The sequence below is a fragment of the Cladophialophora bantiana genome (assembly GCF_000835475.1).
Source record: "Cladophialophora bantiana CBS 173.52 unplaced genomic scaffold supercont1.3, whole genome shotgun sequence".
Classification (NCBI taxonomy): Eukaryota; Fungi; Ascomycota; class Eurotiomycetes; order Chaetothyriales; family Herpotrichiellaceae; genus Cladophialophora; species Cladophialophora bantiana.
Window position 1 is genome coordinate 193,188 of NW_015971577.1, and position 23,779 is coordinate 216,966.

A 23,779-nucleotide genomic window follows, 5' to 3' on the forward strand; every position below is an offset into this window, starting at 1 on the left:
ATGACAAGCCATGTCCTTCGAAGCTCGGCCCTTGCGCCGCTCAGCATGGTGGAAAGTCGGTGGCAAATGGTATATCGTCTTCTCTTCGAGGAGAAGAACATGCTTTTGGTCTGTTGCTTTCGCCGGACAGCTCTCGCATTCGCCTGGGAATCGATGAGGCATACGTAGAGACAATGGCGAGGGGCTGAGAGAGCCGCTGACGCTAGCTCAAAGGATGAGACCCAGAGCTGTTGCGCCCATGCTGCCGCCAGAACGCATTGGGCGTCGACACCACGGTGCCCTCTCGGTGTCTTGTATGCCGTTCTTGAGTTCTGATTAGGAAAAGGAGTTGGCAGAGGAATTTCAGGAATCTATAGCTGCAAGGAAGAGAATCATGTCGACCATCAACTCTACGAAGCGACGTTCCTGAGAAAGTGAAGGAAGTTTGGACTTGAAGTGGAGCCGATCAAGAAACTCTCCTCCGCAGTCATGAAAATGAATAGGTAATGATGATTGGAAGTAAAAAGTAGAATCATACCCAACATATATCACAGCTAATCGCTGAGGTGAATGTTGGCTCCGCGCAAGGTTGAGACAATAGCCGCATCGACGTCTGTCTCGAACGTCGCGTCTTGCCATACAAAATAATGGCGTGTCACCATGTGTGTTCAATGATTCCCAGATCCGGTCCTGAGCCACTCGGTTGCTTAGATTGTCGCATCTGCACCGATTCTGCAGGGGAAGAAAAGGTGAAGGCGAAGGTGATGGTGATGGAGATGGTCCATCCAGCCCACAGAAGTAAAGTCGATGATGAAATATATTGCATCATCTCATTCATGCCCATGTTGTTTTCGACTAACTGGTGGCCCATTCTCGCCCATTTCATTTCCCCCACCCATTTCGACGGCGCCTTGTGATCTTGGGGTCAGCAGGCTGCATGCAGGCGCCTCGCTTTATCTCCGCACTCGACCAACTAAGTTGCAATGGGTGTTACGGTGGTGGCCTTGTGCCTCACCAGCCTCTTCAGCGCCCCCTTTTCCTCTTGCCCTTAGCTTCGTCTTTGCAGCATCACCACGGTCTAAACTTCGGCTGACACTGTCGCCTATATCTCCGGTCGCTGCTCTTTGAGCTGCAAAGTGACCTACGTAGGTAGCAATGCGTTCTGTTTGCCATGTACGGACCGTGGAGACGAGAGGACCCCTGGATTGATTTCGTATTTAACGGGAACCATGTCCGCTGTCGCCTGGCCGTCCAACATTCTACCGCGGGAAAGAGAATATCACCCTTTCGAACTAAACGTCACTCTGTATTAGGATTCTCGTCTTGACTCGTCGCACCGAGGAGCTTTTCCATCCAGACAGTCAACATGGTCCATTTGATCTTGACAGGGGCTACAGGTCTGGTTGGGTCGTCTGTTCTCTCACACATTCTCTCCCTGCCGTCAACTAGTACACCTGTCATACACAAGCTGTCAATCATCAGTCGCTCCAGCTCAATCCCCTGGCTGTCCACCACTCCCCCTCCTGGAACGCCAAACGTGAACAGGCACACCAAGATCGAAGTCATCGAGCACAAAGACTTCGACTCGTATCCGCCCGAGCTGTTAGAGAAGCTGAAAGGCGCCGATGCTTGTATATGGGCCTTGGGCGTGAGTCAGAACGACGTCTCCAAGGAGCAGTATGTGAAAATTACCAGGGACTATACCTTGGCGGCGGCCAAGGCATTCTCCTCGTTGCGAGAGTCTGCGTCGGCCTCTCCTGAAAGCAAACCCCATGACAAGGAATTCAAATTCATCTACGTCTCGGGCGAGGGCGCCACTCTGCACCCGCGCCCCTGGACACCCCTGTATGGACGCATCAAAGGCGAAACAGAACACTCTCTCCTCAAACTCTCCAAGACGCCGCCTTACTCCAATCTCCTCTCGGTCTACTCGATCCGCCCCGCTGCCGTGGATGGCAGCTACCAGCCCTGGCTGTGGGACCATATCCTGAAGGAGAAGCGAACGGCGTTCCAGCGCTTTTACTTAAAAACCTTTATAGCGCCGATTCGATGGGGGTTCTTTGGAGAGGCGATGCATAGTCCGACCGACGAGCTAGGGAGGGTGCTGGTGGAGATGGCGGTAGGGGAGCAACGAGGGCCATTTGAGGTCGGGGACGGTGTGGACAAAGAAGGAGAAGGGCGGATGTTGGGAAATAAGAGGTTGAGGATGTTAGGAAGAGGGCAGGGATGGTGGAAATAGAAGAAACACGCAAGGACAGGAGCAGGCCAGCATGGAGACAGTTGATTTGTTTCAAGATGGAGTGAATGTTGATCTCTTATATATACATAAATCCACAGGTCATTTATCTTTGTCATTCAATCGTGACTCGATGTGCGCGGTCTATATGGCGTGGTAGTTCGGCTGTCTCGGAGGTGGTTCTTTCCCGGACCAAAGCTGTGATCTCCTATCTTGACGAACAGCCGACGAAACAGGCCGTACATCGTCACGACATCCCCAACCCGAACAACACGGCGGCCAGTGTCACGCACACAGTAACGAGCAGCCCCCGTCTATCCATCTCCACTGTTGGAGCCCCAATCGACTCACCCGTACTGCTCGCCGTCGCGGCCGGTGGATTCAAAAGTGAACTTGTCGAGGTCGGTGTCCCGCCCGTGGCGCCCATTGTTGCACTCAGTTCGTCAAATCCCGTATCTCCACCACTCCGTTGACGGTCAACATTTGCTTTGAAGAACAAATTGTTTTCTCCGACGATGTTCCCCGGCGGCCAATACTCGCACACCAAGTATATGCCGTCCAGCCCGTTCTGGCCGTTGCAATTTGACCAGCCGCATCCTGTAGCCTGTGTGCTTTGCCATACTAATTGGGTGAAATGACCCGTGCTCTCAGTAAAGCCGGTCGGATCTGTGCTGGAAAAGTTATACAGGGCCCGTTCATTTCCCCAGGCATCAACTGCCGAGATAACGTCGGGATATCCTCTGGCGAGGTTCTCCCCATAGGGACCGTGCGAATGTTCCCATACACAATTTTCCGAGTAGCTTTGAGCGTAAGATGCAAGAGTATCGTTCCAGTATATGTACCCGGCTGAATGCTCGTAACGGTAGAAGTTCGTAGAGTTGAGGATGGATTCCCGGAAGGTGAGGGAGTTGGTGTACTGGGGCGAGAGAGGCGTTGTGGACGCGGCCGCGGTGAAAGTTTGAGTAATGGTTGTACCAATTACTGTGACCGTCGCGGGTTCTTGGCACAGTACATGGACAGGGAGGAGGGCGAGGAGGATGGTGATCGCCGGGAGGGAGAGAAGCAGAACCATGATCGGAGGCATGCGGATGGCTGTATTTTGCAGCTTGGATTGTATGTTTCCCCTTCTGCCCTCCTCTTTCGTATGCGATATAGAGCAAGCCCGTGCTACTACAACATGGTATGGCGATGTAGAATATGTTCAGTATGTTTGCGCTGGACGATGTTGGTCTTCAATCTGTATATGCTAAGAGGCTGAACGATAGACGGAATGAGAGAGATAGAAAGAAGATGCACAAGCAAAAGCAAAGACGCAGAACAAGGACAAGTTGGTTAAGGGCCTGAGAGCAAAATAACACACACCATGGTTTAGACAGTGCTAGATAGCGAGGTTGGTAGTGTGTATATGTAAGAGATGAGGCGGAGTCGCCTTGCTGGTACGCAGGAAGTCTACTCGTGGTGCTCGGGTAATGGTGGCTCGCAGTGTTTGGGAAGCAGATGGGGGTGATGGAGGCTGTGGTGGTGGATGGGCCTGGCACTCATCGGTGGTCAGCGGTGACGTCATCTTGTGCTTAACCGGCCTCCCAGCGAGCCGATAGGCGCGTATAAGGGCTTAGAGGCCTGGGGGTGCCCCGAGTCTCCAGGCTCTGTTGGCCCTGCCACCAAGCTGCAGCCCTGAGGAGCCTAGCAGCCCATGTGGAGGCTGGGGCTTACATAGCAAGGGGCTAACTCGCCGGCTCGCCGGCTAATAGCCCAGAGACTGCACCTGGCTGAGCTCCAAACGGCCAATGCCCGGGCCTCAATACATGTACATAATATTAGTAGACTGGGGACAACGGGGGACCTGAAACCTCTTCCTCTGTGCGCATGTATGTTCTCCGTACCTCAGGCTCAAGATGACAACCATGACAATCAGCTTGGGGACAGGCTCTGCCCGTCTGCCCACCTCTCATGTCTATGGATTATCTCGTGGAGAGCTCGAATAGCATGAAACCGTCCAGTCGAGAGGTACCGGCTACAAAGAGGTTGCCGCTGCCGCAAAACAATGGCCCGCAAGGCCCCAGGTATGAACAAGAAAGCAGAACCGACCGAGACGAGCTGTTGTCACTTGGGAGGACTCCCCTCATATCGATGCCGCTATCGACCTGCAAGCTCCCGGGTCCGACAGCGATAGCAAACTGATACCGCTCGTCTTTGCTTATTTATTGACCCCCAAACAAGATTGAACACCACTTACCAGTTCCTCATATCGTTGTCCTGAAGCATCGAAACTCAAACGTCGTTGTCGATTCCTGTTCGCAACCTCAATTCTCGTATGATCAAGTCGAGCTGCCCCGAGCCCGGGTTTACCGTCCTGTCCTGCCGTGGTAGAAGAGTCCCCAAGGAAAGCGGTTGAGGACATCGGTTGACCGTCAGAGAAAATGGCGCCTGATCAGGAAAACACCAGCTCCCGTGGGTTTGAGCGAATATCAATGGGGTACAACCCAGATGCTGATAATTGATCAGCAGTTGCAACCAGGGAAGCAGTCGATGAAAAAGGCCGAATCATGGTGCCTCCCATTCGCGCTCCTGAAACTGCCCAAGAACAGAATCTGCCAGCCACTAAGAATGAATTCATGAACCCTTACGCGACGAAGATCCCCAAGGAATCTATCCTCGCTTTGTTTCCCAACGAAGAAACCTGGAAAACTGCGTCGGCCGCCGCGCGACGGAACTCTCGCTTCCACAAAAACAATATCATGGTTCAAATCCTCTACCTCAGCTGTCTGAAGAATTGCGTCCTCCCTGAACTGATACAGCGAGGCAATCTCCTGGCGCAAGGCCCATTTCCCTTCTCGACGATGCCTCAGGTTATCAATGACAACCAACGCGCGTGGATCAGTTGGGCCGTCTCACTCGACGAAACTATCGCCAATGCCCTCAAGCAACTCAACTGGCTGGAGCTCCTCGAGAAAGAATACGAATCCGCCAAGTCACTCTGGACAAGTTTCTGGCCTCTACATCAAGAAGAGGAGCGACAAAAGGCCCATTGCCCCCTGACGGACCAAGTGATGCCACCATGTGCCACTCTGGCTGAGTTGGAGGTGATTTATAAGAAATTGGCAGGGCACAACCAACGCAGACTGTTTTTGCAGACGAAGATGGTCCAAGGGAGGGATTGGATGGCGCGGCTGTTTGAGATGGTGCCACCGTGGATTGAGTGGGAAGAGGTCGTCAGGGAGATGTTGAGTGCTGGGATGGGCGGACAGCCTAAGGGTAACGAAGCGGTTAGAGAGCCGGAAGGTGGGTTTCTCGAGAACGTGGAAGATGAGGAACAATTTGACTTGTAGGTGGGATCCTAAGACAATCGCCTTTCTTGGGTGGCATGGCAGGGAGATGATGGAGGTGGAATTCCATATCACAGAAGGGGGGAGCAGTTGCCGATATTGAGGGCGCCGTACAGAGCGATAACGAGAGCCACCTGCACAAAAGCCCATGCATGATACACACCCAAGAGGGATGGAGAGCTCTCGAAAGATTGAAAAAGAATTGCCGGGGGAGCCAAAATTTAGCCTACATGAGTATGCAGCCATCGCCTTTCACCTTGCCCTCGACTCTGGCTCTTAGCAATAACCAATCGCTCCTCCTCTCTGCAAACTCGACCACCTCCTCAACAGTAAATACACCTTTGTACCTCTCTTGATCGGCAATAATCGTGCTCATCTCCCTTACGTCCCTATCACTAGTACCTTCAATCAAGTATATCTGGGCCAGTGACCTTAGGGCCGTGAAATAACTGTTCAGGTCTGGGTTCTTGAACGTCGCGATGAACTGTGAGTATGCTGTAAGGTCGCTCAGTAAGTTGAGGGAGCCAGCGCACGAGATGCGTTGACGCTTGATGTGTTTCGTTAAAGTGGTAAAGAGCCGTAGTCCGACTTCTGCTGTGAAGACGTCCAGGAGAGTCTTTTCGGTTGCGCCTGTGAGCATGCCCGTGTGGTGGGCGACAAGCTTGATCACCCGCGCTGCGGTCGCCGTTGGTTTGCCAGAGAAGTCCATCACGGGCATTGTACTTGCCATGCTAGATGGTCTGCTCGTGCCACCGTTTAATATGGAGGCCATTGTGCTGGCGTGATGCGTGACATGGCCGTCTTGTATGGCTAGTTCTGGATAGAAATCGGTGGCCAGCTGGGTAGTGGCGCAGATATACTCGACTTCATCTATCAGCACGTCAATACCTTTTCCCAACCCGGCAGCGACACTCTCATCAAGCATAGCTTCGAACTTGCGCTTCTCTTTCACGTTAATGTCGAGAAAGTCGTCACGATTGGAGATGCGTAAGCGCACCAACTCGGATTCATAGAAGACATCGAGCATTTGTTGGATGAGGTCACCGACGTTGACGAGTTCGAGAAAGGTCGCGAGGGGTGCAACTTGGTCTATTGGGGGCGAGTCGCTGTCTAAATTGGTCCCCGTCTCGCGGGCCGAGTAATGTGAGAGGTGATCGATGGCCTTATCAAAGCCCGTCTTGACATGACGGATCCCCACGGTTTGTATAAGCAAAATGAAGATTGCGGAACATTGTGTGCGAGCGGATTCGCCGGCTTCACCTCCCAAGGGGATAAACTGAGCGGCACGGTCTAGTGAAGATTTGGCGGCATGTACGAGGTTTAGAGCAACTTCGATAGAGAATAGAGATCGGATATTCTCGAGCTTGGAATTCATTAGAGCCGCTTTGGCAGCAAGTTCGTCGGTTGGGGCTTCTTGAGGAAGAGAGGGAGTCATGGCCTGAGGCCCAGGTTGGCTAGGAGTAGCTGGTCTCGACAAGGCAGCAACATCGCCATCGAGGTGCTTAGGGCCTGCTTTATGAGTTGAGGAACCTGTGAAGACAGGCAGGATATTTACTGGCATCATGAGCACTTGTTTGAATGATGACATGAAATCCTTTTTATCAGCTTGCCGGTTAACATTGGACATGAGAAAGCTTTCTGCCGAGGCGGCCTGTTCAGACAAGGCTCGATCCCACTGTTTGACTTCGGAATCTGCTTTGTGGCGAAAGAAAGCAAGTTCCTCAGCAAGATAGGTTTCGAGATGAGGCGCAAAAATCTCGGTTCCAATGGCATTGCATCGAGCAATAGTCGACTCATCGACGTCCTCGGGGAGGGCAACATTCTCAATAAATTGCCTGGTTGCCTGAAACGTTCCAGATATGATTCGGAGATATATGGACGTTCCACGAGTCCGCGCATCTTCGAACAACGCCGACAGGAAAGGTGAGAGGATCTCCTTGGCTACTTCTTCAAGTAAAAGAAGAGAGACCTCCTGGGCGTTCGGAAATACGGCTTGAACAATGCCGTTCTCTCGTATGAAGGCGTTGCCCAATCGTTCAAAGTATGCTTGGACCCTTTCTAATGACAGCTGGCCATAACCCAGGGAGTAGTCGATACAATCATCCACTGAGCCGAGTTCTGCTCTTTGATTGATCATGTTGTTGTCATGCAAGAAGAGGTTGATACCGCTCTTCCCACCATTAAGGATATGCATAACCCGTGCAGACTGACGCATTTTTCCATGGATATCCTTGAACTCGTACCCTTTCCGGAACTCTAGGAGGGCTGCGGCGTCGAACGTACCTACGACTTCCGATATGTGTCGGTCTCTCTCTCCTGAACCAGGAGAAAAGTCGCTGGCGGAGAAGACTCGAACATTCGCTAGCAGTTGGGCCCGTTGATCTGGAAGGGTGAAATCCTTGAATATACGGCTATGCATCGGATCGGAGACAGAGAGCAGATTGGTATAGTATGGGGCCAGCAGTTTGTAGATCTTGCCGTATTCCTGTCTGGCCTGACCTCTAATGGATTTGACCCGAGAGAGAGCTGACAATGGGGCATCATGGTCGACATATGCTCCATTAGAGGTCGGGGTGCGCGGGTTTGACATTTCAGCCACATCAAACCCATCCGCTGCTGCCGATCGAACCCTCAAGGGCGACAGGAGGTTCGGTTGCCGGGCTTGATTGACTGGAGACGCATCCATGTCAAACAAAACTTCCGGTCTTCCTTTCCCGTTGACCAAGTGGTGATCTATTGTGCCCTGTCTCTGACCTGGAGTGGTCGGTGTCCCTGGAGGCTCTGCTCTTCTTCTCGCTTCAGCGTCATTCCAACACCCCATCATCCTCAGTCGTTTCACCCATCGTGCATCGTCATATATCATCTCGTGCATCCGGCGCGATACTCGGGCGAACCGAAGCAGATCAGGCACCGTCAGGTGGTCGATTACGACAACCAAAACCTCTAGAATAGTTTAGCCCACACCGAGAGCGAACTGAGAGTGGGGGTGATTTACCCGCGGGAAGCGTTGGTTTGGATATCAACATGTCGGCCATCTTCAAGGAAGCCAGCGGATCTCTCCGTGGCACCTTGTTAAGGGCCGGCGGCTTCCTGGGTTTCGACATTATGAAAGGTCGATCGAGATTCGCTGCGGAGAGGGGTTACAACTCCTTTACCCAGTATTTCACCTGTTTTTGGAGGCCCATCTCTCTGAAGGGGTGGAATGGTCGAAAGGGCCGCCACAATGGCAGGGGGGGTCACGATGCAGCGGTATTGCAACTAAGTTGCATCATTATCCAGGGCGAAAAATGCCTGCGTGCCTGAAGAGAAGGGTGAGGTCGAGCAAGGTTGCGGAGGTTCGCAGGATACGAGCGCGACGAGGTTTGCCGAGTACACTCCGATTGGTGAGGACTGCAAGGCTGGCACTTCAAAATCCCAAGTCTCCTACCTCGCCAGTACACAACATCATCTATCAAATACTTCACCCGGTTCTATGAGAGCTTTACATCGTCAATGAGAAGAAATCCTCCCACCGTTCAGTGCAGGAAAAGGAATTTATGGTGCAATGAGCCAACTATACGAACGCTATGCACCATTTTTGTTGAGTCATAAAGTGCCTCCCACGAACGGTCCAGCAAAAGAAGCCGTTGTCTGATAACGAAAGTATTCTCTTTTCCAAGTCTTCCCATCTGTCCTTGACCCCCTGATTCCTCCCCCTGAAATCTGCATAGGTATCGCTCTAAATCTCAGACCTATCTAGCTAGCCGTCACTGTATTGAGGAGTGCTGCTGTCCTAAAGCAACTCATCAGATATTCCGTCGTCTCCTTCGTATTCTGCGTCTCCATTTGCGCCATCTCCGTCATCCTCATTCCTTTTCTTCCCTCTCTGCCCATCTCTACGGATGGGTATTTTGATGCCTTGATCCGCAAATATCCTGCTCAGATGCGTGGTTTCGACAACTCCCGGGAACTTTTTCGCACTGAAGACCTTGAACGGGAGTGTGAAGGTCGAGGCCAGACACGGGGCTTCACGATAAAGCTCATTTGAAGCAGGGTCGCTGTCGTCGTCATCATCGTCCATGATGAGCTTTGCCAAGGAAAAAAGTGTGCACTTTAGTCGAAACCAGCCCTCCGTCCGCACACTCAAGTCCTGAAAGATAAAGTAGAGCCCTACCTCCTTATTCTCGTCATCCAACCTTTGGACACTAGTATGGCACTGTCCGATGAGATTCTTGGAAGGTTCGCCCCTGACTGGGTTTAGCGATCCCAGATCTTGCGAGGATCGAGAGGAACGAAGCGGTGGGGCCGCGGAAGGGATTGGTTCATGCGTGGAGGTTTGATGATGTAAAGACGTGTCATAGCCATTCTGATGGTGACCATTGTAGTGCACGTCGTTGCTGTACTGGTACGGCGGGTTACGTTGTTCGAATGAATCATTATTGTAGGCAGATGAGGCGGATGTGGGCACGCTTGTTGGCGTAGACGCGTCTCTGGCTCCACGCCAACTGGGGAGATTTGTGACGTCGTAAGGCCGGAGCGGCTGTGTCGCGCGCATGCCAGTGGTGGTTAGTGGAGGATAAGGAGTAGTGATGGTCGTTGATATTGATGGAGATGTCGTGTTGTTTCTGACACAGTTGTCCTCGTGGTTGCCATATACATCCCACAAATCAACGCCGAGGATAAACTTTGACAGATCCACGACCTTACTGTCTCTGGGTCAGCAAGCAGAGGGGGAATACAAAGTGGCAGGACTCACACGTAGTCGATCTCCTGATGGGTTTCTGGATCAAAAATGTGGAGTTTGACAATAAGAGGTGGTGTAATAGGACGGCGATCCTGGGAAGAAAATAGTCAACTTTGGCCCATATTGATACACTGCCTGACCTTTGGCTGTTACCTTGTCTCCAAATCCGCACATGCGAGCACGTTTGGGTTGTTGAATGACTTCTACTGCGAATGCATACTTCCCCCAAATCCTGGAAATTGGTGGTATTTCCGGTAGGCCGTAGAAGGATTCGTCATCCGCCGTACTACTGTGACTGGGGCTTGGAGGCGGCATGATGCTGTTGCTATTGCCGATGTTGTTAGCTACAGCGTTCATGTTATTGTTCGTCAGAGGAATTTTGGTGTTGGCCGCCATCTGATTCGCCGAGTTGTATGGAGAATAGGGGGCCATGGGAGGGATCTGCAGAGGCGCAGGTGCTGGCGCAGGATGCTGGAGAGGATGGGGATGAGCTCTTGGAGGAGGAAAGTGAGGCTGATCTGTCGGATACATAGTCCAAATGAAGCTGCTGAAAGATGCCGGTAGGGGTGAATCAGGGAGACATATATATATGTGCGAGACCGTAGGAATGGTGGAAGAGAGGTCCTCGTGTGGGCAGGGTGGTTCTTTCCAAACCGAACCTTCCAAAACAACAGTGGTATTCCAGTAACGACAGGGCCGATGGAGGCTTAAGCAAACTCAAACCCTGGCATCGAAATGCAACTAAAACTCTCAAGCTCTCCCGGTCCTCGCTACAAAAAACTGGTCTTGAACTGCGAAAACTTTGACATCCGACTCACTCCCCAAAACACTAAGACTCATTCAGGTACCTGAATGACTGGGGCACCCAAACAGAACGTCTGGCCAAGGTGGGACGGGGGGATGGGAGCGTCGCTAGTCAGACAAAAGTGTTGAGGTGACACAGAAGTGCCGGAGGACGATCAGGGACAATATAGAATCAGGTGAACAGATATCAGGCCTCGAACGACGCGAGGTGGAGTGCAGCGGCCAATCCGAGGCCTTGAGTCGTTCTTTATCTGTGGTTTTGTGATTGTCAAAGTTAAATGGCGTAGAATTTCTCTGACTGGGATTGCGTAGAGGGGTGAATGTGGTCCTGGTAAAAGTTCCGTTGATTATCGTCGTGGTGGTGGTGATGGTGGTGGTGATGGTGGTGATGGTGGTAGTCCCAACTCGGGCTATCCTGGTATAAGACTTGCTTCTCCAAGGTACGATAAGAGAATTTTTCGATCGTCAAGAGACTAAGCCGGTTTATTCTAACGCAAAGAAGAGAGGTTCTGTGGTTCAGGCGGGACATCAGAGTTTTATTCAAGTTTTCGAACAGGGTCTCGGAGCAAAGGTTCATGCCATGGCGCAACAGCAGAACTATGGCAGATATCGAGAATGTATCTGGGTTGTGGAATGTGGTCGCCGAAGGTACAAATGACGGCTGAAGTCAAGGATATGGATCATGAGTCAGGACCCCAAAGGACTGTTGAACCAGACACAGATCGAGAACCAGACAGAGACCCAGAATCTCGAGCAATCTGTGGCCGGACTGCTAGATAGAGAGGCCAGAGGTCAGAGGCGAAGTGAGGCGAGTTGGGAGATTAAAGTGAGAGTTTGAGACAAGGAATACATTCTAATCACAGTGGCAAGACGAGCACTGGAGGGCATTTGACCTTGGAGATCTCTAGGAAGAGAATACAGACGGTAGATGAAATGGGTTCAGCCATATACAAGAAAGAGTCCAGCAAGCAAAAGGCAGGAGGATAGGATCACATCAGATCACGAACGCAACCTCACTACTACCTCGTACTCGACACCATTCTTCCCCCAGGTCCCTAGAGGCTAGGAGCCTGTCCTTCGGCTAGCGGGCTAAAGTTGTAACTAACTACAAGTGTGGGCTGTGTTTGTGGGTTTAGTAAGAAAAGGTCAAGCATTCGGTCTTTCGGGCGAGAATCAACGGCACCACCGACACCAGGCACACCCACAAAGCCCACTGCCTAGGGAGTCTTAGCTGCTGTCACCAGAGAGTTCAGGTTCTAAAAGACCCCTATCCTCTTAGAACGAACAGCTTCTGCTGCTCGTCCAGGCCCAGGCGCCCAGATCAGACCGAGATCAGCCTATCGCTTGCCGCCCAGGAAGAACTTTGTTGCAATGTGTTGACGGCGCCCCACGAATGACCTCTGTCCACTGACCAACCCCTCGCCCTCGCAGCAAAAGCCCAGCACAGCACTCGGATAGCCATCCGACAGGTGTACCCTCGCAGTTTAGCTACAGTACGCTACAGTACCTTGTACGAGGTAGGTTAGGTAGGGTTTAATCCCCCATCTACTCACTAGATACATACCTAGGTACATAAGTATGTAGGTACTCCCCTGGCTGCCTCTACTGTAGCCTCCGTAGGATGTATTTGCCTTCGGCGTTCTCGGCAAAACGACGAAGTCGTCGATCCTGCCATCTGCCGCGATCTAGTTCCAACTAAATTCTTCCTCCTAAATACTATGGGCCGCAGACTCCGTATTTGAGTCTTCACTAGAATTATAGAACGGCCTGTCAAAAGTCCAAAAGGGGGGCAAACAAAAAAAGAGAATCGAGAAAAGAAGAAAACCCAGTGATCTCTTGCCCCACCAGCTCCAGCCGCACCCATCTAGCGAACTCGAGCAATTGATCAATGGGCTTCTACACCTCTTCTAGATGTTTTTTCAGTCACACGGATTGCTGTTCTCCGTACTCTCGTATCCCTGCCTGCTCTCCCCCTTTGATATGAGGTCAGTGGCTGATGCCCTGTTATGACAAGTCAACATTTTGTTTTGTCGCCTATTCTTCAAACCTGAACGAAGCGAAGCGTCAAAGGGCCGCGCAGAAAGACCAGCCACGAGATTGGCATGGCTGCACTGACAGTTGGCGCTGTGCAACATGGAACTCGTGCGCGCTTTTCAGTGCAGCAGCCCGCTATGTTCATTACAATTTACGGCCAACAGCCTCCGATTTTTGGTTTTAAACAATTACGTATTAAGGCGCCGAAGACGCTTAACTCGAGGCTTGCCTCCCCAATGGCAGTGCGTTCCAGACTTCACTCGCCTCTGCAGATGATGCCCTTACAGAACCGTTACCGATGCTAGAACCAATCAATTTTCGGGCGGCATTCCTCTTCCACCGTTCGCCTCGTGGCGTGGCGCTGGCTTCGACTTATGTGCTTACAGACCAAGCAGACGGGCAGGGACCAAGGACGCATCCTGAGGATCCTCATTACAGCCAGCAAAGCGGTTCCGAATGACGGTCCATGCCCACCAAGCAAAAACAAAAAAACGAAACGACTCCACCCCGACGCTGTAATCAGCTAGAATTCTTGACTCGACCGAGCGGATTCTCGCCACCCCTGGGGATTTGTGTGTCTCGCTCGCTCCCTGTTCACTTGTCGTTGCCCGTCAGGGGGTCCTTTGTCTTGTCCGCTAGTACACGGATACTGCTTCGTTCCTTATTAAAGGATTCGGATCGCACCTTCTCATTGTGTGCTCGAGCCTTGCGCTGTTCTTCTTCAGTGGGCTTGTACAAGTTGGCTGCACCACCTGCCAACCAATTTTAGCTTCTACGCTGCCCTACTCAAGAGTTTGGTCGAGCGTACCTCTGCCGGTATGGCGGACACCCTCTGGAATTGTAATTGCGGGGACATCGACGTCCTGAGCACGGCGAGCTTCCTCTGGGTGGTCAAAGTCATTCTTGGCCATGTTGCCAGTTCCGCCCCGGCCAGTGGTATACGTCTTGGACTTCAACGAGGGAGTGGTCTGAGGCTCGAAAGCGGGCGACAGTCTATTTTTGGTGGTGACGTTGCCTGATAGAGACGTCAGAGAAGAATGGTCTTCGACCTTGTTAGTTGCCGAAACATGTACTGACCAGCGCCACCACGGCCATAGGTGACGGTCGGGTTGGTCATGCTGACTTTCTAGTACAGCAAATTGGAGTTCGCGATATTTGAACCTTCGCAGAAAAAAAAGCGCAGTGTTTCCTGCTAGAGGGAGGTGGTTCTCAGAGAGGCAAGTCAGGCAACGCGGAACCGCTAGAAGCCCAGCGACAGGTAGGAAGGACTTTTCAGAGGGGAAACGTAGAATTGAAAGCGAAAATGAGTCGTCAGTAAAGGTGAGGGTATTAATGAAAACGACGAAAATTGGGATGGAGGGGTTGAAGTGAAGAAAATAATGAACAGTAAATCCCTCTTTCCCACCTTTGCTTCAACTTACGTCGAAATAAGTAGTATCCTCATGGGGATCCGAGGCTTGCATCATCACGGCCCTGGATTTGAACACAAATCCTTTGATAATACACGTGCTGAGAAAAAAAAACCAAGCCCATTAGATTCGACTGTTGAAACCCTGGGAGAAGAAGGGGAACCAAAACTACACGTAACAGAAACAGCCTCATCGAATGGAAGCCCGAGGCTAAGAAGGCTGGGCATGAATTCATTGCTCTTGTTCTCCTTGTCCTCTCTCTTCGCGATTCGGGAGCTACAAGAGACTGTCCGCCTGCTCGCAACACTGCTTCAAATACTTTCTGGACTTGCGTACATGGTTGGAAGCTTGAATTCCGTTGCAGATGCTTCAAACGTGGCGGAAACTTCAAAACTCGAGTCATCTCGAAGCGACAACAAGTGGCTGCAAGACCATGTTCCCCAGATTTTTATCGATCTGCATCGGATGATGTTGATTTGCCCTAATCCTACAAGCATATCTCCGCGTGTATCCTCGCTAGAGAAGAAAAGGGGAAAGCCTCCTTCATGCGTCAGAATCTCTGTTCCCTCTTCAAACGTGATCGTTGTGTTTATGGTCAAGTCATCTGTCAGGTTGTCCATCACTTCTAACTAGACCAAATAGAACTTCCCCAAGAGAGCTGCCCGAGAGGACGACCGTCTTCCAACCCAGCTCACCTGCGGCGTCCACCGTGCTGGAGGCGTTTTATTCTGACTGGAATCGCTCCACCCCTGTCCACACATGATCACGGGGAAGAAAATGTTGAAATTTTCTGGGCCTAGCAAGGAATTCTTACCGCAAGTTCCTGTCGTTGTTGCTGCCAAAGGTATCGGCCGTAGGTCGCAAACGTCGCCGGATGTTATTGCCAGGACGATGGACACTGAGACGGCACCAGACGGGGCCTTCACTAGCTGACACTGCACATACCATCCTGCCTTTGCTCCTCTTGCCGTGATCATGTCCTTCCGCCGATGACTACCATGGTACAAATGATTGAGGACGCTGGTGCTCTGAATGTGCTGCTCGTTCTTCAGCTCCCTGGTGTGGACGTTTGCGTTATCCCAGAGACGAAAACAGCAACAATAGTGGACTCGAGCCAGAATGGAACCCTTTGACTTCGCGGAAGCGGTCAAGAGCCGGGTTGACACGATTGATTTGCCTGTACGGAGTTGTCTGTGTTGAACTGAGGGGGTGAGATCCGTCTCAGAATACCAACCTCGCCCGCGTTCCACAGCATTGGCACTGGGACTCAGCCACTGACGCCACTGAAATGGCAATGTTGCAAACGAATTTGGTCTTCACCCCCAGGCGGACCTCCCGCTTAACGATAAGCACCCGCTGCTAGGCGTAATTTAGGCCATTTAGGCGTAGTCCCACCTGGAAATCCTGCTTTGTTCCCCCACCATTCGCCCGGCAGCCGGGGAAGTTTCTCTGTTGAACCTGAGAGTGGGATGCAGGAACAGGCCTGAGAATTGAACTTTTCCATCTCAAATCATCCACTCAGCAGAGCCCATCCAGATCCTGCTTTCCACCACCACAGCAGAAAAACGTACCTTTGGCGGCGGGCGGCGGTGTGTGGGGTCGAGTGACAGCTGCTCTTGCACCTGCCTTTCCCAGCATTGCTGGCACTTACCTCAACGTGTAATACATAATAATGAGGACCAGGTTTAGGGACATACCACATCACAGCATTTCTTCCTCCTTACCCCGTCATTCGGTGAGCGATCATTCTCTTCACAGCTCCTTATTCTCTTATCCTTATTTGCACCGATCCTACAATTCCTTCTCTTGAGTACGTATATTTCCACCTGAATCGTTACAAGCCTGCACCTCCATTTCGTGCTGCATTCAGCTGTGGGGGTCGAGCTATCGCAGCCAGACAATGCCATAGAATATAGGTAGCCAACCAAGACCACCCATTCTAAAGACCTCTTCAGACCGTCGACGGGCCGGCAACATGCCTCCTAGAACTCATCAAAGCACCCGTCAAGTCTATCTTCTACCACTCACCGACGCTGGAGCTCCGGATGTCCCCAACGAGTACATTTACCTGCCTGCGCCGACCGAGCCTTCCTACTACCTAAGATTTGCCATTGAAGGGACCAGCTCAATATGCCGTCAAGGTAGCCTCTGGGTCAATTTCCCCTTGAAGGGCCATCCGTTCGACCGTAACCGGTACCACGAGTTCAAGCTGCGTCCGGATTTCAATCGGACCCTCGAAATCGACATTCCCATCACTTCCGCTGGCGCATTCTCCTTCTATACTACCTACAGTCCTCTGCCTGAGTTTTCTACCGAACATGTCGACCCTCCCAAGCCAACCCGTACTCCCACTTACTATGTTGACATTGAGCCAAAACTGCGACTTGGTGGCAGCTGCTTGCCGCTTGATGCTCTGGGTATCTTCTCAGTTGTGTCCAAATTCATGGGTAATTACCCTGAGGACTGGAACAAGCACCTGAGGGGGATTAGTGCAAGAGGCTACAACATGGTCCACTTTACACCACTGCAACAGCGAGGGGAGTCAAACTCCCCCTACAGCCTGTATGATCAACTGGCGTTTGACATGGAGCTGTTCCCTGGCGGTGAAAAGGATCTCGCGCAGATGGTCAAATCCATGGAGGAAGAACATGAACTATTGGGATTGACTGATGTTGTCTTCAACCATACCGCAAACAACAGCAAGTGGCTTGAGGAACATCCTGAAGCAGGCTACAATGTCGAAACTGCCCCCTGGTTGGAATGTGCCCTCGATGTTGACGATGCTCTCCTAGAATATAGTGATAAGCTAGAGTCTCTCGGCCTCCCCACCGTTTTCAACAATGGCAATGATCTGGAGGTGGTCGTCGCGGGCATCAGGGAGCACGTTATACACAAGATCCGGCTCTGGGAGTATTTTGTCTGCGATGTCAAGTCAGACACTCAGGCGGTGCTCAATGCATGGAAGAAAGGCGCTGTCAAGTTACCTCCTGAGGGTTTTGAGGATGCTATTGGTGGTGGACTTGACTCCTTCAAATCGTGGTCTCTCTCTCAAAAGGCGGCGTTCCTCCTTAACAAGGGTATGTTGGACAGTCTGCGTGTTGATGGTCAGCGTTCGCGTCTTCGCATTGATGGCCGATATTCACGCAAAGTCGATCCCGGGGTTGGAGCTGCCATTCTGACGACTTTGTTCGGACACTACGAAGACGGAGCGGACACCCGGTCGGCAGAGGAAGAGATGAAAGCGATTATCAATGAACTCAACCTTCCCTTTTACAGAGAGTTTGACGCCGACTGCGCTTCAATCCTGGACCAGACTAGAGGGAGACTACAATATACGAGAATGGACCCTAATGGTCCAAAACTGGGCCCCATCACTAAGGAAAACCCTCTCATCGAGACTTATTTCGCTCGGCTACCGCAAAACAAGACCACCGCGAAACATAACCCAAAGTCGCTATCTCTGGCGGTCAATGGATGGATCTGGGCTGCCGATGCCATGAAGGATAATGCGGGTCCTGATTGGAGACCATATCTCAGAAGGGAACTCATTCCATGGAGTGACTGTGTCAAGCTGAGGTACGGCAAAGGTCCACAGGACAACCCTTACCTGTGGGAACATATGACGAAGTATGTCCGATTGATGGCCAAATACTTTACGGCTTTCCGAATCGATAATTGCCACTCCACCCCAATTCATGTTGCCGAATATCTACTGGACGAGGCGCGAAAAGTGCAGCCAAATTTGGCAGTATTTGCCGAGCTGTTCACTGGCAACGAACAGATGGATTACATCTTTGTCAAGAGGCTTGGACTGAGTGCTCTGATCCGTGAAGCCATGCAGGCTTGGAGCACCCAAGAGTTAAGTCGGATCGTGCATCGGCATTGCGGCCGACCCATTGGCAGTTTCGAACTCAATGTCCCTTCGAGATTAGGAAATAAGCCTGAAAATGGCTTTGTAAATGGTGATGGTCCACAAACCCGAGAGGTCGTCAAGCATATCAGAGAATCTCCGGTACATGCTTTGTTCATGGATTGTACTCATGACAACGAAATGCCCGCTCAAAAGAGGGACGCCAGGGACACATTACCTACGGCTGCGCTTGTCAACATGTGCGGGTGTGCAACAGGCAGTGTCATGGGTTTCGATGAGATCTACCCAAAGCTCGTCGATCTTGTACACGAGAACCGCAGCTATACATCAATCAGTTCCGAAGGCGAAGTCCATACTGGGGCCGGCGAGGGGGGAATAGCTGGCGTTAAGAAGCTCATGAACCATATCCATACCATGATGGGCAAGGATGGCTACGATGAGACCTTCCTTCACCATGAGGGTGAGCTCATCACCCTCCACCGAGTACATCCGGATTCGCGTAAAGGGTATTTTCTTATTGCCCATACCGCTTTTCCTGGGTTTGGTAACGGAAATGGTGGCTTGAGTCCTGTGCACCTCGCTGGTACTAAAGTCCGTCCACTCGGGGCATGGGTACTGGAGGTCGATCAAAGTGAGCAGGCGAAAAGAGCTGCATTGAGCGAGAAGGAATACCTCGTCGGTCTACCATCTCGAGTGAGAAATATTAAGGGCGGCACCATTCATACTGAAAATGGTGACACGACAATCACCCTTGCTGAATTCTTCCCGCCCGGCTCGATTGCACTTTTTGAGACCTGGGTCCCTTCGGCCGAGCATTCCCTTGGCCTCGGAGCCTTCATATCCAGTGGCACGGATGAAGCGTTTGGCGAGCTCGATTTAATTGATCTCAATTTTGTCCTCTACCGCTGTGAGGCCGAGGAACGAGATACGAGTGACGGTCAAGACGGGGTCTACAATATTCCCAACTATGGTCCATTAGTATATGCAGGCCTTCAGGGCTGGTGGAGCGTGATGGAGCCCATTGTTCGTCGAAACGATCTGGGCCATCCTCTTTGCAACCATCTCCGCCAAGGCAAGTGGGCTCTGGATTTCTTGGTTGGACGGATGGAGAGGATATCTAAAAAAGAGGGATATACTCAACTACAAAAGCCTGCTCAGTGGCTCAAAGAACGATTTGATGCAGTGCGAATCATCCCGAGCTTCCTCCTGCCACGTTATTTCGCTCTCATCCTCCAGACAGCGTACGACGCCGCGTTCAAGAGAGCCATTGAGCTCATGAGTCCAAACATTCAACATGGTCAAAATTTCTTGCAGAGCCTAGCCATGGTGAGCATTCAACAGACAGGGTATGTCAAGTCTGCATCATTGTGGCCAGACAAGAGTGTGCCATCACTCGCTGCTGGGTTGCCTCACTTTTCAGTGTCGTGGGCTAGATGTTGGGGTCGAGACGTTTTCATCTCTCTGCGTGGCCTATTTCTGTGTACCGGTCGATTTGCAGAAGCCAAGGAGCATATCAAGGCATTTGGAAGTGTTTTGAAACATGGCATGATACCCAACCTCTTGAGCAGCGGTGCCGCCCCGAGGTACAACTCTCGAGACTCGCCGTGGTTCTTTTTGCAAAACATTCAAGACTATACCAAGATTGTGCCTGACGGGCTGTCCATTTTACAGGAAAAGGTTCCTCGTCGATTCCTGCCGTACGATGACACATGGTTCCCTTGGGACGATCCGCGAGCATATTCGAAAGTATCTACTGTTCAAGAGATTATTCAAGAGATCCTGCAACGGCATGCGTCCGGCTTGTCTTTCCGAGAGCACAATGCTGGTCCCCAATTGGACATGCAAATGAGACCGGAAGGATTCCAGATCGACGTCCATGTCGACTGGAAAACGGGCATCATTTTCGGAGGCAGCCAGTGGAACTGCGGAACATGGATGGACAAAATGGGTGAAAGTGAACGAGCTGGCAGTAAAGGGGTCCCTGGTACACCTCGAGACGGAGCAGCTGTTGAAATCACAGGGCTCGTTTATAGCGCACTGCGATGGGTTGCCCAGCTCCACAAAGCAGGGAACTATCGATGGTCCGGTGTTGAAACCGATTCGGGCGAGATAATCCCATTCACGGAGTGGGCTGACCGGATCAAAGCCAATTTCGAAAAATGCTATTGGATTCCAGTGGATCCCAAGGACGACATTGACGACGATGTGGATCCCAAGATTATCAATCGGAGGGGAATCTACAAAGATCTCTATAAGTCTGGCAAAGAATACGAGGACTATCAACTACGACCGAACTTCCCGGTTGCGATGGTAGTCGCTCCGGATCTCTTTACCCCGGAAAGAGCCCTTCACGCGTTGAAAGTGGCGGATGATGTGCTTCGTGGACCCACCGGAATGGCAACACTGGATCCATCCGACTTGAACTACCGGCCGTACTACAACAACACGGAAGACTCGACTGATTTTGCCACGTCCAAGGGGAGAAATTATCATCAGGGTCCCGAATGGCTATGGCCAACGGGATTTTTCTTGCGCGCATTACTCTATTTTGACCTGAAGCGGCGGACCGACGCTGCAGGAAGAATGGAATCCTTCCAGCAGGTCACGAGACGGCTCGAAGGATGCAAGCAAGCAATCAAGGATAGTCCCTGGAAGGGGTTGACGGAGTTAACGAACAAAAACGGGTCGTTCTGTGCGGACTCGGTAAGTTCTGCTAAGCACCTACTGGGGACACGGCGAGAGTGATATGCTGATTCTTGGACTACAGTCACCTACTCAAGCATGGTCGGCTGGATGCATGATTGATCTGTTCCGCGATGCATCGTCCTTGGAACCGGAAACAAATGGAGTTTAATTGAGAATGCCAATGGCAAAGAGACACAGTCGGCTAGATAGAGGTAAAAAGATGAGAGATGCGACGCGATGCATCATCTTAAGACGTCGAAAAAAGGCTACACATTGAACCCCAAGATTGCATGACACGAGAAACCTAGAGCACGACGAACAAAATAACTATATTGTTAGAAGTGTCGAACAGACACGCAAAGCAGATGAAGCAAGGTTGCCCACGAATGACTTTTGTATGAGCAGAAAATTACGACACGAGGGCCTCATACTCGGGAGATGATTATTGTGACTGGCAAGGCTGGAGGGGAAGGGGAGTGTCAGCCTCGTGGAGTTAATTCGTCCAATCGGCGCCTTTGACCTGCGTCATGCAAGGCACAGAAAAAAGTTCGAGGCCTTTTGGAGGTCCTCGCCCCTCGATCTCTCCACGAGACTTTTTCTTTAGACCGCCTCTGCAGTCTGCTTGTTTTCGTTGCACAACTCTCTTCTCTTGACCAGCTCTTGAGTTGCGGTCAGAAGTATTCCTTCTTTCTACTCGGTATACAACTCTCTTCCTGAATCTATTGCACTCGCTTCCAGACCATGCCTGTAAGTTCCTTGCCTTCCCCAGAGCATCGATACGCGGAGGCTTCGCGCAAAGGGGACTGACTCGTCTGATCGCTTCTTAAGTCCTACTATATCACCAACCCAAACGTCGGGAACAAGGAGTCTTCCGAGGATTGGCGAAGTGAGTATCCATCGATGCTCCCTTCATTTTCACTCTTGCCTACACTTTTTAGTCACCAAATCCTTGACATGATGAGGAACTCAAGTTTGACTGACCCACGGCTGTGAGGCAATACAGTTAGAGGCTACAACCCCCTCACACCTCCGGACCTCCTTCAGCATGAGATTCCCCAGACCCCTTCCAGCAAATCCACGGTCCTTCAAGGTCGTGCCGACTGCGAATCCATCGTCCAAGACATGGATCCCCTGCGTCGTCTCCTTGTGATAATCGGCCCTTGTAGCATCCATGACCCGGTCTCCGCGCTCGAATATTGCGATCGCCTACTCAAGATGAAGGAGAAATACAAAGACGAACTAGTTGTTGTGATGAGGTCCTACTTGGAGAAACCGCGGACGACGGTGGGGTGGAAGGGATTGATTAACGATCCCGAGATTGACGGCAGTTTCCTGATAAATAAAGGATTGAGATTGTCAAGGCAGTTGTTTGTGGACTTGACGTCGAAAGGGATGCCGATTGCGAGTGAGATGCTGGATACTATATCTCCCCAGTTCCTGGCCGATCTACTCTCTATCGGAGCTGTGGGCGCCAGGACGACGGAGAGTCAGTTGCATAGAGAACTTGCGTCTGGTCTGAGTTTCCCCGTGGGCTTCAAGAACGGCACGGACGGCACGCTCGGTGTGGCGATCGATGCGATCGGCGCGGTGAAACATCCTCATCACTTCCTCTCCGTGACCAAACCTGGTGTTGTGGCGATTGTCGGCACGGTGGGCAACGAAGATTGCTTTGTCATTCTGCGGGGCGGCACTACAGGAACGAACTACGACGCCGAGTCAATAAAGAAAGCGAAAGAGATGTTACGGAAAAAGGGCTTGAGGGAACGAGTCATGGTGGATTGCAGTCATGGGAACAGTGAGAAGCAGCACAAGAACCAGCCCAAAGTTGCAAAGGTCCTGGCAGACCAGATTGCCTCAGGAGAGGAGGGAATTATGGGGGTCATGATTGAGAGCCATATCAATGAAGGTGAGCACCGGTTCCTGTCTGCCCCCGACGAATACTTACAAGAGGGGGTTACTTTCTCTTCCCGCTGCGCGACTGTCTTCACCCTTCACCGTGAAGGTTTATACCTGGGCTGACTTTCATTCTTCTTTGCCTAGGCAACCAAAAGGTGCCCCCGGAAGGCAAGTCGGGGCTGAAATACGGCGTCTCCATCACCGACGCATGCATAGGGTGGGAAGACACCGAGGTCGTGCTGGAGTCGCTTGCGGACGCAGTCAAAAGGCGGAGAGAGTTGCTGGGGAGGAAGGTAGTCAACGGAACCGTGGACGTACAGCAGAATGGCGAGAACGGCCATGCTTAACCCTATACATCCACCATGCAAACAGAAGACCTTGCGAATGAGAGTGAGACCGCAAGGAATGGGAGCAGTGGAGACAGGAGGACAAGAGGCAACACAACCAAGGCCCTTTGGAGTGGGCACAAGGCTGTGACCTGTCGTGATATTTTGTAAACAATATGGGAATGAAGGTAGGGGAGGACGAGGAGGCGAGGGAGGCGAGGGAGGCGAGCAAGGTTCTGGGAAGAGCACGCATGAATGACTCGGACGATCCTTTCCACATGGATTGAGACCGAACGGATAGGCACCACCACTGTCGCCGCCGCCGGGTAGAAGCTTTCAAAGGGGATTGACCGGGATCAACGAAAGCTTTGGCGACATATCAATGATTGTTTCTTGGTACATGGATGGACTTGCTTGGAAAGTAGAATGATGATGAATTTTCACGCTATGCTGGGAAAACAACAACCTTCTAGGAAAAGACGTGTGTGAA

At 51.6% G+C, this 23,779-nt stretch overlaps 8 protein-coding genes across 8 annotated transcripts; 4 read left to right on the forward strand and 4 right to left on the reverse strand.

Annotated features, from left to right (window-relative positions):
- Positions 1-1,345: 1,345 nt before the first annotated feature.
- Z519_01973 (uncharacterized protein) lies at positions 1,346-2,218 on the forward strand (the record flags this gene model as incomplete). Its single annotated transcript, XM_016759730.1, has 1 exon — positions 1,346-2,218. The coding sequence occupies one exon, from the start codon at positions 1,346-1,348 to the stop codon at positions 2,216-2,218; it is 873 nt and encodes a 290-aa protein (XP_016623251.1).
- Positions 2,219-2,462: 244 nt separating this feature from the next.
- Positions 2,463-3,299, reverse strand: Z519_01974 (uncharacterized protein; the record flags this gene model as incomplete). The annotated part of the gene is made up of 1 exon (XM_016759731.1): positions 2,463-3,299. The coding sequence occupies one exon, from the start codon at positions 3,297-3,299 to the stop codon at positions 2,463-2,465; it is 837 nt and encodes a 278-aa protein (XP_016623252.1).
- Positions 3,300-4,635: 1,336 nt separating this feature from the next.
- Positions 4,636-5,544, forward strand: Z519_01975 (uncharacterized protein; the record flags this gene model as incomplete). The annotated part of the gene is made up of 2 exons (XM_016759732.1): positions 4,636-4,666; positions 4,721-5,544. 2 exons carry the CDS (start codon positions 4,636-4,638, stop codon positions 5,542-5,544), a joined length of 855 nt encoding a protein of 284 aa, XP_016623253.1.
- A 223-nt stretch (positions 5,545-5,767) lies between these two features.
- On the reverse strand, positions 5,768-8,645 carry Z519_01976 (uncharacterized protein; the record flags this gene model as incomplete). The annotated part of the gene is made up of 2 exons (XM_016759733.1): positions 5,768-8,484; positions 8,537-8,645. The coding sequence occupies 2 exons, from the start codon at positions 8,643-8,645 to the stop codon at positions 5,768-5,770; spliced, it is 2,826 nt and encodes a 941-aa protein (XP_016623254.1).
- Positions 8,646-9,313: 668 nt separating this feature from the next.
- On the reverse strand, positions 9,314-10,696 carry Z519_01977 (uncharacterized protein; the record flags this gene model as incomplete). The annotated part of the gene is made up of 3 exons (XM_016759734.1): positions 9,314-10,226; positions 10,277-10,356; positions 10,418-10,696. The coding sequence occupies 3 exons, from the start codon at positions 10,694-10,696 to the stop codon at positions 9,314-9,316; spliced, it is 1,272 nt and encodes a 423-aa protein (XP_016623255.1).
- A 3,000-nt stretch (positions 10,697-13,696) lies between these two features.
- On the reverse strand, positions 13,697-14,219 carry Z519_01978 (uncharacterized protein; the record flags this gene model as incomplete). Its single annotated transcript, XM_016759735.1, has 3 exons — positions 13,697-13,854; positions 13,911-14,117; positions 14,180-14,219. 3 exons carry the CDS (start codon positions 14,217-14,219, stop codon positions 13,697-13,699), a joined length of 405 nt encoding a protein of 134 aa, XP_016623256.1.
- Positions 14,220-16,486: 2,267 nt separating this feature from the next.
- Z519_01979 (glycogen debranching enzyme) lies at positions 16,487-21,236 on the forward strand (the record flags this gene model as incomplete). Its single annotated transcript, XM_016759736.1, has 2 exons — positions 16,487-21,085; positions 21,150-21,236. 2 exons carry the CDS (start codon positions 16,487-16,489, stop codon positions 21,234-21,236), a joined length of 4,686 nt encoding a protein of 1,561 aa, XP_016623257.1.
- A 572-nt stretch (positions 21,237-21,808) lies between these two features.
- Positions 21,809-23,310, forward strand: Z519_01980 (3-deoxy-7-phosphoheptulonate synthase; the record flags this gene model as incomplete). The annotated part of the gene is made up of 4 exons (XM_016759737.1): positions 21,809-21,814; positions 21,896-21,953; positions 22,071-22,973; positions 23,108-23,310. The coding sequence occupies 4 exons, from the start codon at positions 21,809-21,811 to the stop codon at positions 23,308-23,310; spliced, it is 1,170 nt and encodes a 389-aa protein (XP_016623258.1).
- Positions 23,311-23,779: the final 469 nt, after the last annotated feature.